This window comes from Camelus ferus, chromosome 17 (genome assembly GCF_009834535.1).
Source record: "Camelus ferus isolate YT-003-E chromosome 17, BCGSAC_Cfer_1.0, whole genome shotgun sequence".
NCBI classification, from domain to species: Eukaryota; Metazoa; Chordata; class Mammalia; order Artiodactyla; family Camelidae; genus Camelus; species Camelus ferus.
Window position 1 is genome coordinate 28,977,330 of NC_045712.1, and position 16,056 is coordinate 28,993,385.

Here is a 16,056-nt window from a genome sequence, read left to right on the forward strand (position 1 = left end):
TTACATTTTCTTTCAGATTTTATGTCATCTCAGAGCGTCCAGTGACAGCGATGGGCGTGCACGTCGAGACTACATTAAAGACCAGGTTCGGTTTTCCCGTAGGCTGGAGACTTACCGTTACACGCTTGGCTTTTTTTTTTTTTTTTTTTTTTTTTTTTTTGGTCTGTTTAATCCAGGAGATGTTACTTAGTCTTTGATAGGAGCCATTAAAAATTCAATCTAGTTTTATCCAAGGCAAACAAAACACTTGGGGTGTGACTCATACGGGGCAGGAATTGGCAGGAAGCCTTTTGTTGTGAAACAAACTGGGGTTGCCATGGAAACCACTGGGCCTGGCACTTCCTGCACCAGAGCTGGCGCTCACCCTCCTGGAGGTGAGCGGCTTACTTTCTGGGAATCGAGTCAGGGGCATTACCCTGTCTCTGCAGAAACAACTTGTTATTCAGACCAGTGTCAGCTCCCAGGAGGCACTATGGAAATGGAATGAAACCTCAGGTTTTGAGAAGTTACCACTCACCTGCTTCAAATCTGGCAATAAGTAAAAAGAACTCATTTCTGGGTGCAGAGTGGACAGTTCGCAGCAGTCCACTGCTTCAGAACAAGAGGCAGAAAGAATGCAAAGCTAACGCGCAGCAGGTGCCAGGCAATCCTCACCACCACACTGGAGATAGAGAGGCACTGTCCCCAGTCGCAGACGAGTATGCCGAGGCAAGGAACACCAGCTTGCCCAGTGTCACACAGCCAGTCAGTGCAGACCTGGGACCACAGCGCAGGTGTGTCCAGCCCGAAGCCCACGATGCCTCTGCACTGGGTCCCACCGGCTCCCTCCCCGTCTCCTAGCACATCCTGCCGACGGAGAAGTGTGAGCCCCTCACTCTAAGGCCACACAAAACAAAGGAGTTCTAAGTACTAGGAATACTGACTTGCATTTTAAAAAAAAATTGAAACCTATTTTAACCACTAAAAGCAATTTGGAACCGAGTTTTAAAAGTTCAGTAGGATTCTTAATAAATTCTATGGCTGAATTCTTTAAGATAGAAATTTCAGCGAGACTGCAAAAAAGGATAATGGCAAATCCCTTTATCAAAAGATGTTTAGAAATTTATTTTGAATTTTTATCAAAAATACTAAGAATACAAGTTTCATGATGATTTTTGAAAGGCTTGAAATATTAACATTATTTTGTTCTTTGAGGATACTTGAAATTGGCAGTAATTTAAAATCTGTACTAGAAAAAAAATCACACAAACATAAGGATTTTGTATTTTGCCATCAAAGCATCTTTAAGAGTTGAGAGATTAGATGAAACTGCTCATGTAACAAGGAATAGTGAATACAATTTCAGTCCTTAAACCCAGATAGCTCATACCTGGGGCTGGCTGTTTTGAACACAAAAAATTTCAATTTATACCGCAAATACCCCAGGACAAGAGAGATTGCTAATCTCTAGTTTCAGAAGTTCCGAGCCCAGTTCAACTACCAAATACTTATTCATGAAGCAGCCGCTCCCAGCAAGGCACAACTGGTTCCTACAGCAAAAACACGAAGGGCGTACAAAGAATCTTTGACGACATCAAGGTTACAACATACTGTGTCTTTCAAACGGTGTGAGAGGAGTTGGGACACTTAGAAACCACGCGAATTACGCGTGGATAGACTTGACTTAGAAGTGAAGCTGTGGACACTCAACACATGAAACGCATCGCCCACAAGTGGCCAGCTGAGGCCCGGATGCTGGTGTCAGAAGCACACCCGTGAGGAAGGAGCCAGCCGGACAGCGTCCCAACTTGCAGCCTTGACACCTGATCTGGTGGACGGGGTGGGGGGGGGTCACCACGAGGGAGCCCACCTAGAACCAACTGGAAAACACAATCATCTTCAAGTAAAGGGTGGGTTTTGATGCCGGAGGATGAAACACCTTTCTCCCCAAGTGGAGACCCTCATCTCGCGGAGGGAAAGCGGGCCTTTTGCTAACACTGGTTTCAGAGCCCTGAAAGCTTCCCAGGGACACAGAATACTGACAGAGCAGCTTGTCTCCACCAGGTGCGTCACCCCGCGCGCTCTGTGCTGTGAACTGACTTCAGCGGACAGATCTAAAGGGTGATGTCCTGTAACACATGTGAATCACTCAGGTGTTTTGTTTTTTCAATCTTACTTGTAACCACGCAGTCTTAGGGTAGGTGGGGGAGCTCCACACGGAAGTGCAATGACGAGAAGTGCGAGCGGGCCTTCGGGGCGGCTGCATCCGAAGATGCCACCGAGCCGCGGCAGCCCCGCGAAGCCCCAGCAGCGTCCGTCCTCCTCCCCACGGCCCCAGGCGCCCGTCTCAGTCAAGTGCTAAGCGCAGGGTAGGTCTGGCCCCCACTGCCCTGTCTCCAAGGACGCCAGGCAGGTGAGGCGGCAGGTCTGAGTGTCACCACCTGTGCAGACACCAGCTCGGCGAGCGGCCACACAGACCCAAGGGGAGGGGAGGAAGCGCACGGGCGGACGCTTGTTGCGCTGCAGACGGGAGTCCCTCGTGCCACCAAAGCTGCCCGCCCAGAGAAGGCGTGGAGGTGCTGACAGACGGACGCCGGCCTGGGAGCCGCCCGAGTGTGTCAGGAGGGGGGCGGGCTCCCGAGCTCAGGCGGCGTCGGGGCCGGGCGCCTCACTCCAGCTTCTTGGCCGGCACCCGCGTCCGCGCGATGGCGATGGGCAGCAGGGCCAGGCAGCCGAGGCCGAGCGCCCACAGGGGCCGGTAGAAGAGCCAGCCGGCCGCCACCGTCAGCAGGGTCAGCGAGGTGGCCACGCAGAAGGCAAAGGCCTTCAGGCCAATGTTGACCAGGTCCCGGAGGACAGGGAGCCAGTCCACTGCGGGAAAGAGAAAGGCGGTGAGGCCCCCATGCCCCACAAGTGTGGCAGGACTGCTGGACCAGGTTCGGGGGGAGTGGTGGGGGGCACATGGCCTCCTGGGTTGGGGGTCTGGGGGGGTTCACACAAGGAGGAGCCCCGTCAAGAGCTGTGCCTGCCACTGCCCAGGACGGCGAGTGGACGTGCTGCCTAGGCCTCGGGTGCTGAGACCCATGTGGGGCCAGAACAGACACCCAGGGTGCCCACCCACTGCCGGCTCACAGAGCAGGCCGGGCCGAACCCGGCGGGGGCCTGTTCCAGCCCCTCAGCCCTTTCTGGAGGTGCCAGTTCCCTCACTCCCGGCAGGGCTGCAGGAGGTCAACAGCCGAGCTGTCCCATCCCCAGGAGCCCGCAGGCCACTGCCCTGCGTGATTAAGTCATTAAGTCATTAGGTCTCGGGTCCATCAACCTCTGGAATCACCCTGACCTTGGCCGCTGGCCCCTGCAAACGACCATTCTGGAGCAAGTGTCCACAGGGGCCAGGGGTCTGACGCCACCAGGTTTGCAGGGCCCACCTGGTGCCCGCCCTGACTGCAGGCCCCGCGCAGGCCGCCTCATGGCCTATCCTGGTCTCGCCCCACACGGCCCCCATTCGGTGTCCCCGACAAGCTGGGGCCATGCCTAGGCACTGACCACGCGCCCGTGCATCTCATCAACCCTGCCCACCCCGTAAGGCTGCCACTACTATTAACCTCGGTTCACCCACGGGGTCACTGAGGTCCAGGAGTTAACCTCACAGCTAGAAAGTGCCCGAGCCAGGATTTAAACGCAAGGCTGCGTGCAGAGCCCAGCCTTTCGCCACTGTCTAAGCCCAGAGAGGACGGGGACCTCGTCCGTCCTGCTGCTGCGTGGCCTCCGGGGCCCGGAGCAGGGTCCTGCACACAGCAGGCGCTCAGTGAGTGTGCCGTGCACAAGGGGAGGCATGAACGGCTGCTCTGCGCCCCACCCCCCTCCTCCCTGCACTGAGCCTCTGTCTGGAGGCCCAGCCTTCTAGTGTCGGGGAATCAGCAGGTCAGAGGCTGTTGGAGGTTCACAGGAGGGCCTTCTGAGACGGACCAAACCCCCTCACCCTGATGATGGGGGCACTGAGGCTCTGAGAGGGGAACGGCCTGTCCAAGGTCACAGCCACGATGGGCTCAGTGCAAAGACAGGAGAGTCTTCACATTTTCTCCCAGTTGTGCCCAAGGTGGTCAGCTGTCCAAGAAAGGACATGCCGTCCCCTCCCTGCATCTCAGTTTCCCGTCTGTACGGTGAGCCCCGACGGTCTGGGGCGCACTGCAGCCAGATTCCCCAGCTGGAAAGGGGGCTCCTGGCCAGAGATGGCTGGACAGAACCATCCGACGGGGTGGGGGCAGAGTCTGGCACAGAGCATCCCAGAGAAGCCCCACCTGCCAGCCCAGCACTGGTCACCCTGGGTGCCCGGTCCTGAGCCAGGCTGGGCCACTTGGGCAATGACTGGGCTCCAGCGGGCTGAAGGCCAGCCCCGCGAGCTGCCTGGGACACTCCCCACTGTGCGCTGGACTTGCCGGAGGCTGTCCCGAGTCTAGCCCAGGGTTTGGACGAAGCTCAACCTTTTCCAAGTGCTTCCTATCTGCCAAACATTTCACAAAACTGCGCATTAGGTGCCAGGTAACTGAAGCTGGGCAGGAAAGGACCCCCGAGCTCTGTTCTGGTCTGGTCCCCGCACAGGCCAGCTAGTCAGCTGTGGGGTGAAGGGGTGAGGGGGTGGGCGGAGCGCGGAGACCCACGGCCTCAGGAGCTGGCACCCGCCAGCCTGCGCCTGGAGGCGTCCTGCCTCTTCTGCTCCCTGGGGACACGGGGCGGGCTGAGGGCCCAACCTCTGCCCCAGAGAGCACCCCTCAGGCCAGGGAGAAGCAGAGGAGGCCCGCACCCAGCTCCCCTCACCTACCCAGGGTGTAGACGATCCGCGTCATGAGGTTGAGGCCCACGAACATAGCCACCCAGCCTGCTGCCCGCAGGCCCCACGTCTTCAGGGAGTTGCTCTTCTGTTCTCGACGGAACACCTCCTGCAGGATAAGCAGGGACGGACGTCATGGCTCGTGTCGGAGGGTCACCAGCCTACCCGGTCGGCAGGGCAGGTGCCGAAGGGGCCAGTGTTTCTGAGCAGACCTAAGGGAGGGAAGGGCATGCCTCCCACCCAGGCCTCGTCCACCTGCACCGCAGAGAAGGTAAGGGATCTCGGTCAGGTGGGGGCGCCTCAGACCACAGCCCACCTCCTCCAAGAGCCACCAGCCCGCTGTCCTGTCCCTCCATGTGCAGCGGCACCTTCCTGGGGTCATCTGTCCCCCACCCTACAGAGGTGCTGATGTCCGAGCGTGCTGGCCGGGCCCACGGGAACTGCCTCGTGTGTGGTACCCAGCTTCATCTGGGACGCCGCTCTCCTTATTTCCCTCCTGCTACTCCGTCCCCACTGCTGTCCCCTCCCACTGGCTGTCCTCTCAGCGCTGAAATGCTGGCACTCAGTCTCCACTCCCCGGAAACCTAACTGCTGGTGCCCCTTGGGGGGCGCTGCGGCTCTGGCATTTCTCCTTGGCAGGGACCCCCGACACTACACTGGGGCCCAGCGTGGTCACGAAGCACCTGCCGCTCCAGTCACTGCCTTCCCTCCTGGGGATTCCTGGGGGGTACAGCTCTGAGACACAGGCCCAACCTGCAGGAGGCTGGAGCCCCAGAAGGGAAAACGCACCTGGACTGGGCCTCCTAATTCTAGAAACTCCCTTGGTTGGGGGGAGGGTGACAACTGGTCTGCCAGGCTGGGAGGGGTCAGCCCCACCCTGCAGTTGGTAACTGGGTCCTGGGCCACAGCCCGATCACACCCAGGCCACAAAAGGCACAACCCGGCACCACCAGGGCCTAAGTGAGGGGGCGGCTGCGGGCCAACAATCGGGTCAACAGGTCACAGCTAAGCCCCAACCTGCCCCCTGTGCCTCCCAGACCCTCACGGGTTGAGAGGTCCCACAGCCCCACTCAGGGCAGGTTCACAATGTCCCTTCAGGGGTACACCAGTTTCATCAACAATGTAAAACTCTTTTTCTGTTAAAGAGACGGGTTTCCTGCCTGGAGAAGAGAGGCTGACTTCCAAGGAGGGCACAGAACCAACCAGCACACCCTCACACCCCTCCGTGGGGCTTGGTGAGGTGTGACCCCCATTTTACAGATGGGACAAGGGCCCAGGGCGCTCTGGGGCCACCGTCTGGGGTGCCTGTGCTCAACCCCCAGTCCTGGGACAGCACAGCGCAAGCCCTGCACCCCAACCAACGCTCACCTCTCACCTCCCTGGGCAGGGCAGCGTGATGGTCCTGGTGCCCCGTCCTGCCAGAATGACCGACTGACCCCTTCTCTTTACTTGGGACTCAGCAAAAATGTCACTCGCTGACTGCCGTCGCAGGAGGTTTCCTATCACTGTTACTTCCGAGCCTCTGCCTCCCCTCCCACCAGCCCGCTGGGGGGCCTGCCCCTCCCTGCTCGCTCCTGCGCAGGGAGCACGGCCCGCACGCACAGGGACACCTCAGTCCTTCCAGCACTGTTCCCTGCCGCACTGCCCGGTGTGCTCTGTGTTGGGAGCTGGTGACATGGCCACCGGAGGGCAGAGCACAGGTGCGCAGTGGCTCTCACCTCTGCCGAGAAGTCCCCGTGGTGCAGAAGAAGCAAGGTGTCCCCCGACCTGGTGGAGTAGGGGACCAGCTGGTCACCCCGCTGCCGGGCAATCACAGTGACCTGCTCAGAGAGTAAGGCTTAGAGCCAGGGGCCCAGCTCCCCTGCACTGTGCCCCCAAGGCAGCAAGCGGGGAGACCCACGGACCCCCGAGCCTCTCCCTCCACGTCGGCCTGGAGGGCACAGCGGCTCCCTCTCCATCCAGGGAGGACCCGGCACAAGTGCGGGTCGGGCAGGGCGGGGCTGGGAACCGCAGGAGGCACGTGAGGTCAGGAATCCGGGACCGAGGATTCCCACAGCAAACGCTGGGGGCTGGGAAGAGCTCTCACCAGGCACAAGCAGACCCCCACGCTCACACAGTCCCTGTGTCTGAGCCCAGGGGGGCCAGGGGACCCCGTGAGTCTGCCCAGGGAGCATTTACCACATGAGCTGGGCCCAGGTCAGGGTCATCACCACTCAGCCCCGCGTAGGAAAACGAGACGCGCAGGTCTCCGACCTGGGAGGAGGAGAAGCGGAGAGGGAGGCGGGAGCCTTCAGCCTGGACCCGCGGTGCCCTCCACCCCCCACGATCGCGCCCTCTTCCCACCGGCAGCCCCATCAGAGCGGGAAGCAAGGCTCTGAGCCCGTGTCCCTGGGGGCGGGACTCCAGGGCCCGGACTCCGCTATCTGAGCGCCAAACCCCGCCAGGCACCTCCGGATACTTGGGGTTTTCACTGTGGTAGAAGTAGTCCCCTCGGCGGATGATGTCCACGTGCGGGTCCTCCAGCTTGGACAGGCTCAGTGGCTTGAAGTTGTCCACCTTGTCGATGAGGCCTGAGAGAAGCAGGGCTCGGAAGCAGTGGTGTGTCTGCGCGGCACTCCTGTCTGCAGCCCTCAGCCCGACAGCCTTCCCCGCCGCCCTCACGGGACCCAGCCCTGCGGCCAGCTCCCCTAGCTCCCCACCCATCGCTTCCGCACGCGTCTCCCTCCTCCGGCTCTGTCCTTCCACGCTGCCAGCCCCACTTCGTCTCCATCTGCTCCAGGAAGCCTTCCCCGTCCCCTCTCCCCATCAGTCAGTGACCACGGCTCTGGAAGGGCCTTGGCCCTGCAGGCACACCACCGCGGGTCCGGTCATCCCTGTCCAGGCCTGGCTGGCACCAGCTGAGCGGCAGAGCAGACGGCAGAGAAGCCAGGCCCTGGCTCACCCGGCCTCTCCTCCCTCCCCGGCTATCGGTGCCCTGAGTGTCGTCGCTCCCACAGGCCCAGGACAGAGCCCCAGGAGTCTCCACGGCCGGTGATACCGCCTTGCCCCCTGGAAGCCTCTCTCTGGGGGTGCTGCGGGGCCTGTGGTGAACCAGCCCCTCTGGCACAGGGCTGGTGCCGGCGGGGCTCAGAGGTGGAGGAGGAAGGGCTCTCCGCCCTGCCTGGTCAGCACAGGCACCAGCGTGGCGGCCTGACGGGGTCGCGGTGCTTGACAGCTGCTTCCCCGAACAGGTTCCAGGGGAACTGGCCCTGGTGGGGCGTCCTCCACGGGTCCCCATCTCCTGAGGACGCACCTCCCCCCTGGCCCTGTGCCCAGGGCAGGGGCGGGGGATGCCTCTAACCACCTGAGGGCCGAGTGCTGGGGCCCCGACTGAGTGGACGCACACGGCTCTGGGCCGGAGCTGGCTCATCTGAAGGGTCCCGAGACTCACCTGCCGAGAGGAAAAACCTGCCGATTTGGACGAAGGGGGCTGTTGCGGTGAATGACTCCACGGCCATCGCACTGTGGGAGAGGGGGGCCACTGGTGAAAGGGGGCGCCAGGTGGGGTGTCTGGGTCCCCACCCAACAGGCTCCTGCAGGTCCAGTCCAGCCCAGCCCCGCAGAAATCTCATCTCTGCCACCGGCTCACCCTCTCCCCAGGCGGAGAACCCTCCTCCTGCCTCTGTTCCCCAGAACCTCACACCCTCTTGCCTGGACTCCTCCCAGCCTGTCCCACCCTGCCCACCAGCCGGCCCTTCCATGGACTGCACACCCTCACTGCCCCTTCCCTGCCTCAGGCCACATCCCAGCCCCACTGTGAGCATTCAAGGCGTTACTGACACAACTCAGCTGGTCACCGCAGGCACTGCACACTCTGGCTCGCCTGTCACACCTGTTTCACCACCCCCTCCCGACCCCAGAGCTAACCTTCCTCTGCCAGACCCTACAAGGCCCAGGTCAGGTGCTGCTGCCTCCTGAGAGCCCCTGCTCACTATCCTCCCACCCACCCCGACCGCTGACAACCCCTCCAGGCACCAGTCCAGCCTCATCCCTGTGACAGTTTGAGGGAGGTCGCCTGGGGCCAGGGGAGTCGGGTTTGGCCTCTGTGTTCCTGGGCCCAGCACAGGAGCTGACCTCGGACCCCAGTCCCACATTTCCATCAGCTCATGAGACAGCAGTAACTCGATCCCACTGCTCAGATGAGGAAGCCGAGGCTGGGAACCTGCCAGTGGCAGCCAAGGCTATGCACAGGCCTGGGGACCCAGCTCTCACCTGGGGTTTTTGTGGCCAATCTCTCGGTCAAAGTTTCTGCTGTTGATAATGTCCGATCTCCATTCAGTGTCTGTTGCAGAGAGAAGGAACAATGCAGAAACCAAGGTAAAACTGGCCACAGGTCTGAGGCCCACTGCCCACTCCCCACCCCCGTTCTCTTATCTAAGCCCGTGACCACTCGAGGGCCAAAAAGGCAGCTCCTGGAGCCTCGAGGGACAGACGGGAGAGCAGGGTGCAGAGGACCAGCACCCAGAGATCCCGACGCCTGCTAAGGACAGAGACCACAGGTGTGCAGGGAGGTGCCCAGCGGGGGACGGGGCCCGGTACTCACTGTAGGAGTACCTCCTCTCTGTCTTCACCTGCCCGTCCTCGGTGTACTCCCTGCGGGGAAAGCACAGGCAGCCCGGAGTCAGCCCATTACTCCCGAGGCATTCCCATCTCTAAGCATCTCCAGCTGGAAGCAACCTTGGGGCTCCCAGGTCAGGCTCCCCAGGTAGGCAGGCTTGGTCTGCACCAGCCCAGGGACAGGGTCTTCCTGGCAAACAGCCAGCTCCCGCCCTTGAAGGCCCTCACTGGAAAAAAAGAGCTTTCTCATCCTGAGTTGAAACCGGTCTCCCCTGGCTGACACCAGGGTCCCAGCCCCGCCTGTGGGCTGTCATCTGCCTGCCCCTCTGCTCCGGGTCAGCCCTGTGGATGCCCCTGGCTCCACCACCAACCTCTCCACCCGCACTCAGTCCACAGGGCTCAGCTCAGGTGATCCCAGGCTGGCCGATGACAGTCTGCCTGGGGCTCCCGTTCAGGCGCATAGGGTGTATCCCAGGAGGCCACCTCTGCCTCCTTCCCTCATGGGAGAGAAGATGGAACCAAAACACGAGACCAGCCACGCCATGAGCTGGGGCAGCCGTGGGTAATTTCCCCGGCAGGGAGCTAATCAGGCCCGCCTTCTTCTCGGAGCCGCCCTGCAGCAGGTTCCCGCCACCTCCAAACAAAAGGCCATCAGCTAACAATGAGAGGATAATTTGATATTTCTCCAGTAGGAAGACTTTAAGTTTCAGAAGTGTCAAAATGAAAGCCACCTGCACCTCACCCCACACCCGCAGCTCCTTCACCCCCCGCTGACTCTTCGCCCGGCGCCTCACCCGGACTCCTCGGTTTCCACCCACTGGTACATCTCCACCTGCCGCCGCAGCTTCACAGCCGGAAGGTGGACCCCGTAGTTTGGATCGGACAAGAGCTTCAAAAAGAATCAAGCAAACCAAGAAAAATAAAGGACAAGATTCACATCAGCCCAGAACGCCCAGCTCAGGGGAAGCTGGGCTGGAGGAGAAGCAGGTGCAGAGTAGGACGGCAGGAAGAAGTCCGGGGCTGCTCGGCCAGGAACCCAAGGGCGCGGCGGAGACCTTGCCCTGGACGCACACACCCACCGTCACTGTCCAAGCACCTCTCTGTGAAGCTCAGGCCGGGCTCCAGGGACTGTGGCTACAGAGTCCCGCCCGACCTTAAGTACTGGCCTCAGCATTGTTACAATTATTCTCCCCACTCAACAGAGAGAGATGCTGACACTCAGGAGTGACGGGTCCACACAGCTGCAGGGGTGGGTGGGTACCACACCCAGGGTGTCGTCTCCAAGGGCCACGCTTCCGAAATCCCCAACCAGGCCATACCCGCAGTGAGCGCCAAGCCTACCTTGGACGTCCGCAGGGCCCCGATGATGTGCACCAGCCTGCCCTCGTTCTCCGGGGCCACGCTGTGGATGCTGTCTGGGGTCACCACCAGGGAGAGCCCCTCGGCCAGCGAGGTTGCTGTCTTCAATGCTCTTCCCTGTGCGCAGTGGGGAGCGAGGATTTCAGCCTCTCAGGCTGGACTCAGCTGTGCTCTGCCCAGGGCGTCCGCTTTCCCAGGCAGGCATCCCTGCCCTGCACCCCTGCCCTCCCCTCCTCTCAGTCCATGCACTTTTTCTGCTCCACTATTTAAATCATATGACCCAGGCCTCTCCAATCAGAATCTGTGTCTGCTAGTCACAGGGAGTAGTTCAGAGAGAGGACTGTGACCCAAGCCAGGACACTGAGATCGCCCTGCGACTTTTGCTAAATTGATTTAGAAACAGATGGTTCCTCTTTTCTCTGGGGTTGCTAAGCTGCTTGGATGTGACCCTGGAGTTGCTGGGCCACTCTGCCACCACATAGGAAGAGCCTGTCAAAGAAATATCCACAACAGAGAAAAATGGGCAAGAGGTGGAGAAATGGATATTCCTGGTGACCCAGCATGAACGCCTGGATCCAACCATGCCTGAAGCTACCTCCAGGATTTCAGGTGTGTGAACCATTCCATTCCCTTTCTTTGCTTGTGTCAGTTGTGAGATGAGTCACAACAGAAAGCACTCTGATTAATTCAGCCCCGCCCTCACAAAATCTAGGCCCTTATCACCACACCCAACCCCTGGATTCACAGCTGTGGCCCTCCAAACTGCAGCAACTCTCACTCTGCACACAGGGGCCCCAGACAGCCTACCTCATTGGTGAAAATTAAGTAGAAGGAGAGCAGGAAGGTCATGAGCCCCACGGACATCCCACCCCAGGTCTCGCTCAGCCGCTCCAGGAAGCCTGGCTGGGGCTTGGTCGTTACTCTGACATGTTCTTTCCTGGTACTCAGACCGGAATACTGAAAAAGGACATTAAAAAAACTAAAATGAAATTGTTTTTTAAAAAATAAACTGAATTTCACTATTTAGTTATACTAGGTTTTTATTGATTTTAACTATACATGTTAAAAATGCACAGACATCAAGTGTTCAGTTCTGACGGGTGCATGCCCCAGCTGTCACCCAGAAAGCGTCCTTGTGCCCCTTTCCTGCCAACACTCCCCTCTCACCCCGGCCCAGAGGTAACAACTATTTGTATCTGTATCACTCCTCTAGACCCTGACATGAATGGAATCACCACACAGCATGAACTCCTTCTGTCCAGACCCTCTGACTCAGCAGTGTTTCTGAGGGTCCTCTGTGCTGTGTGTCAGCACTCCACTCCTTTTTATGGCTGAGTAGTGTTCCGTCCACCACACACCCATGTGCTGGCTCACTCAGCGGTGGATAGATGGATACTGTGCTTGTTTCCAGTTCCGAGCTAATATGAACAACTTCTACAAACACTCATGTGCAAGCTGGTGAAATAACATGTGCATTTGAAGACAGGACAAGAACATTTAAACATAAAATCCTCTCAGTCCGTCTGGGCCTCCTCCCTCCCTTCCTCCCTCCCTCCCTCCCTAACCTGCAGTGGGCGTCTGCATCACACAGTGACCAGACCTCCTCAAAGATGGGAGTGCCTGCTCGACTGTAAAGTTCTTTTTTTTTCTCCTTTTTTTCTGATTCTAGCGATGTGACTTCATAAAAGAATAGCGTTCTTTCCCAGCCCTGTAGGGCTCATGGTGACTTGCTGCTCGCTTTGTGCCTGCCCACCTGGCCTGTGTGTCCTTGGGAAACTTTATGTACAACATCAGTGCGTCACTTTGTGCACGACCCTTCGACTGGAAAATGTACGACCGTGCCTTCAACTTCCAGCAGGTGCAACAGTTCTCAGAGCTTCTGAGAGTCTGCCTCCAGGGTTATAATCCTGTTTGGTGCAAATAAAATACCCTTTTTTCCTTCTGAACTTGATTGTTAATTGAATTTTCGTCAACAAAGTCTTCACAGAGATATGTGCTTTCATTTCCCTCAGGCATTGGGTTCCCAGGAGTGGAACTCATGGATCATAGGGAAGATGTATGTTTTTTAAGAAACCAGCAAACTGTTTTACAAATAGGTTACCAAAGATACATTTTTAATTCAGCTCAACAAATAGTGGCTGAGCTGCTCAAGGACAGTGCCAGGCCTTGCAGGGGTGAGATTGTAGGGGTGAGTGGCTTTAGGGCCATCAAGTCACAGCCACAAACAGGGCTTGGCGTTCCTGAGTGCCTGGTGAGAGGGGCAGGTCCGGTGCTAAAGGAGTGACCCCTTCCAGCTGGGGGTCAAGAAGGCTCCCTGGAGGAGGGGGCATTTGAGTGGGACTCAGGCAGACCCAGCGGTGAGGGCATCCCCAGCAGGGGGAACCGTCTGGGCAGTGGTGGGGAAGTAGGAAGTGGTTCTGGGGGAACGGCTGCCTATCCGCTCTGGCCGGGTTGTGGGGGGCGTGGGGAGAGGGAAGGGGGCTGGGCATGGATAGGTAGACCACGGTAGGCCACAAACTCCAGTCAGCGGGTCGGGCCTTGTCTGGCCGGTAACAGAAGCACGCTTTAGAGCGTGTCCACTGCCGATCCTGAGTGCTGCTGTGGAGCCAAAGACTGGGTGCGAACGTGGGACCTGCTACACAACAGCCAGGAGACCGTGGGCAAGCAGTTTCAGCCCTCTGTGCCCACTTCCTCACTGATGAGTAGGGCCAGCAATCCAGGACACAGGTGGTGACGAGAATCAGAGGACGTGATCACTGGACGCTCAGTGCCGAGGCCTGTGCTGGCTGGTGGGAATGTCACCAGCTTTCTCTGTCACGGACACCAAGGCTGGGCTGGGCTGACAAAAGCCACAAAGATCTCAGTGGTTCCTGGAGAAGCACTCAGGGTGAGCTAGCCCGTCCTGGCACTGGGGGGTTGGAGGAGATTCCAGTCAGTTTCTGTTTGAACAGGCTGGTGCCATGTTCTCTGACTGTGCCCGAATGCCACCAGCCCAGGCCTGCCAGGGACCAGTTGTCCATTGCGTTCAGAAATGGTCTTCACTTTCCATGCCATTTGGAAACATTAGTGGAGCAATTTGCTGTAGGCAGGTAGATGACCATCAACGATCATAATGATGACAATGACAAACACCCTGGTCTATCACAGGCTAGTCACGGATAAGCCCAAGGAAGTAGACACTATCATGACCCCATTTCACAGATGAGAAAACAGATGCTCAGCAGTTACATCACCAGTCCAGATCACACAGCCTCTAAGAGGGGACTCAGGATTCAAATCCAGGCCAAATGGAGGCCACTGTCCTACCACTTGCTCTGGACTGCGTTCCTCACTTCTTGGGCTGTAATGGGAGTTGAACATGGGAGCCTCCTGCAGGCAGGACAGGAAAAGAAGCCAGTCTCGCTGCCCCCAACTCGGGGGTGGGAAGGCCTGGCTTCCTCGGGGGTCTCCTCTCAGCACACACCGAGGAGCCAACATCAAGATAAGGGGCTCAAAGATAGCCTTGAACGGAAGGAAGAAGGTGCCCCGCTGTTGGGTGACTCAACAAAGGTTTGACACCAGAGGACACCCAAATTCATCTACGTGCCTTGGCAAAGGTCAGGACCCAACATACCCAAAGTGGCCTCTACTCACCAGGGCTGTGAAGGTAAATTCTTTTTTTTTTTTTTTCACCTACTATGCACCAGGCACTGTGCTAGGCACAGTCTCCCTTCAACTTCACAGTAACTGATCCCACAAGGAAACATAAACACCAAGAGGTGATGGGTACACAGCAACTGAGGAAGAATTTGGATTTGCCAGCAGGTAAACCTGATTCCCAAGCCTGCCACCATCCCCTGACACAGCCTGCCAGGCTGGCTGTGAGATTTGGCAAGCGCCTTCCCTGGGGGGAGATTCCCCATCTGTAAAATATGGCAGTGGAGGTGTGGGCGCAGGCCGGTCTGACTGCCTTCTCCCCACGCAGACCCCAGGTCTCACGACCACCTCTGAGGCTTTTCTAGGTGCTCCATTTGAGGCTTTTGGGCCTCCCAAACAACTCCAATCCAGGCAGAGCGTGCCAGGGCCATGGGTGACACAAAGCCTGCCTTCTCAGGGGGTGTGGGAGGCAGAGATGATGCTTGGGGACAGAGGAGGAGCCTGGAAAGAGGGTGCAGCAGGCCATGGGAGAGCGGCCAGGGCACTCCCCCAAAGCGGGAGGGAGGGAGTGTGTGGGACTGGCAGGGCTCCCAGCTGGCCCCAGAAGCACTTTCACACGGGAGGGGTGCGGTGAGTCACCGGCCTCTCCCACACCCAGCACCCTGGCAAGAGGTGCTGCTCCGTTTGTTGAGTGATGCTGAGCTTAAATAGAAAGGTTCCTGAGACAGGCTGGCTTAAGGGAGAAGAAACAGCAGCCTTTCCAAGGGCACCACGTTCAGCCAGGGGCTCTCCAGCCAAATACGTGCTAGGAAGACCAGGGACCCGCCAGTAGGGAACTGCTCTCTCTCACCGTCATCCTAACTCCTCTGCTCCCAACCCAGTCAGCGCCCCCTCTGCAGCATCACAGCGTCGGTGTACATACCCCGGAGAGCGGGGAGGCCACTGCCTCCCGGACAGCGCGTGGCTCTACCACCGGAGCGGTACCCGCTGCCCCACCGCTCCCGCGGACTGGCCCCCTCTCTGAGGTCCCGTCCAGCCCTCAAAGTCCGCAACTGTGAGAACCCCAAGAGCCCAGGCGGGAGTGGGGACGAAAGGAGGGGCTGCGAGGAGGCGCGCACAAACCAGTCCCGAGGCTGGGAGCCACACCCCCCAGTCCCCATCCCCACAACCGCGCGACCCGAGGAGGAGGTGGACCAAGGAACGCGGACAGCGGGGTCCGGACGCGCCGAGAGAGACGAGCAGGCAGCTAAGCCGCCGGAGGGCCCGGACGCGGGCGTGAGTGGGAGACCGGGCGGCCGCACGGGGAAGGTCAGCCGGGCATCGGGCCGCCGCGGGCCTGCGGGAGAGGAGCCCAGGGGATGGGGAGGCCTGGGTGTGGCCGGGGACCAGGAGACACTCACGTTTGCGGCCATGTTGGGACCGGCTCGCCGTCCGCCTCGCTCGCTTAGCTCCGAAAGCGGTTTACAGCCGAAGCGCAGTCCCGCGGCCTCTCGCCGGCCCGGAGCCGCGAACCCGCGCGAAGCCCAGAGCTCAGAAGGCGGCCAGAGCTCCCGCCCCACCCGCCGCCGCTTTTCATCTCCTGCTCGCCGCGCCCCAAGGTCCCCCGGGAGATGTAGTCCGGAGTCAGGCGCTCTCTCCGAAAGTTGCAGCCCATCGGT

At 59.2% G+C, this 16,056-nt stretch overlaps 1 protein-coding gene across 2 annotated transcripts; it reads right to left on the reverse strand.

Moving 5' to 3' along the window:
* Positions 1–130: 130 nt before the first annotated feature.
* On the reverse strand, positions 131–16,013 carry TMEM43 (transmembrane protein 43). 2 transcript variants are annotated; one of them, XM_032458733.1, is made up of 12 exons: positions 15,799–16,013; positions 11,570–11,719; positions 10,745–10,879; positions 10,198–10,292; positions 9,390–9,439; positions 9,059–9,128; positions 8,238–8,308; positions 7,256–7,377; positions 6,986–7,060; positions 6,526–6,627; positions 4,799–4,916; positions 131–2,850 (listed from the first exon to the last, which is right to left on the reverse strand). In XM_032458733.1, exons 1-12 carry the CDS (start codon positions 15,808–15,810, stop codon positions 2,648–2,650), a joined length of 1,203 nt encoding a protein of 400 aa, XP_032314624.1. In that variant the 5' UTR covers positions 15,811–16,013; the 3' UTR covers positions 131–2,647. The 2 variants fall into 2 exon arrangements, with proteins under 2 accessions (XP_032314624.1, XP_032314626.1); XM_032458735.1 differs by lacking the exon at positions 15,799–16,013 and adding an exon at positions 12,516–12,654.
* Between the last annotated feature and the right edge of the window lie 43 nt (positions 16,014–16,056).

Bases quoted from the DNA above. Each gene is read 5' to 3' on its own strand.
- TMEM43 (XM_032458733.1), bottom strand. The intron at 10,293-10,744 runs GTAGGCTTGGCG...TTCTTTTTGAAG, and splicing joins GGGCCCTGCGGACGTCCAAG to CTCTTGTCCGATCCAAACTA. The intron at 7,378-8,237 runs GTGAGTCTCGGG...TGCTTCTCTCAG, and splicing joins CAGGTTTTTCCTCTCGGCAG to GCCTCATCGACAAGGTGGAC.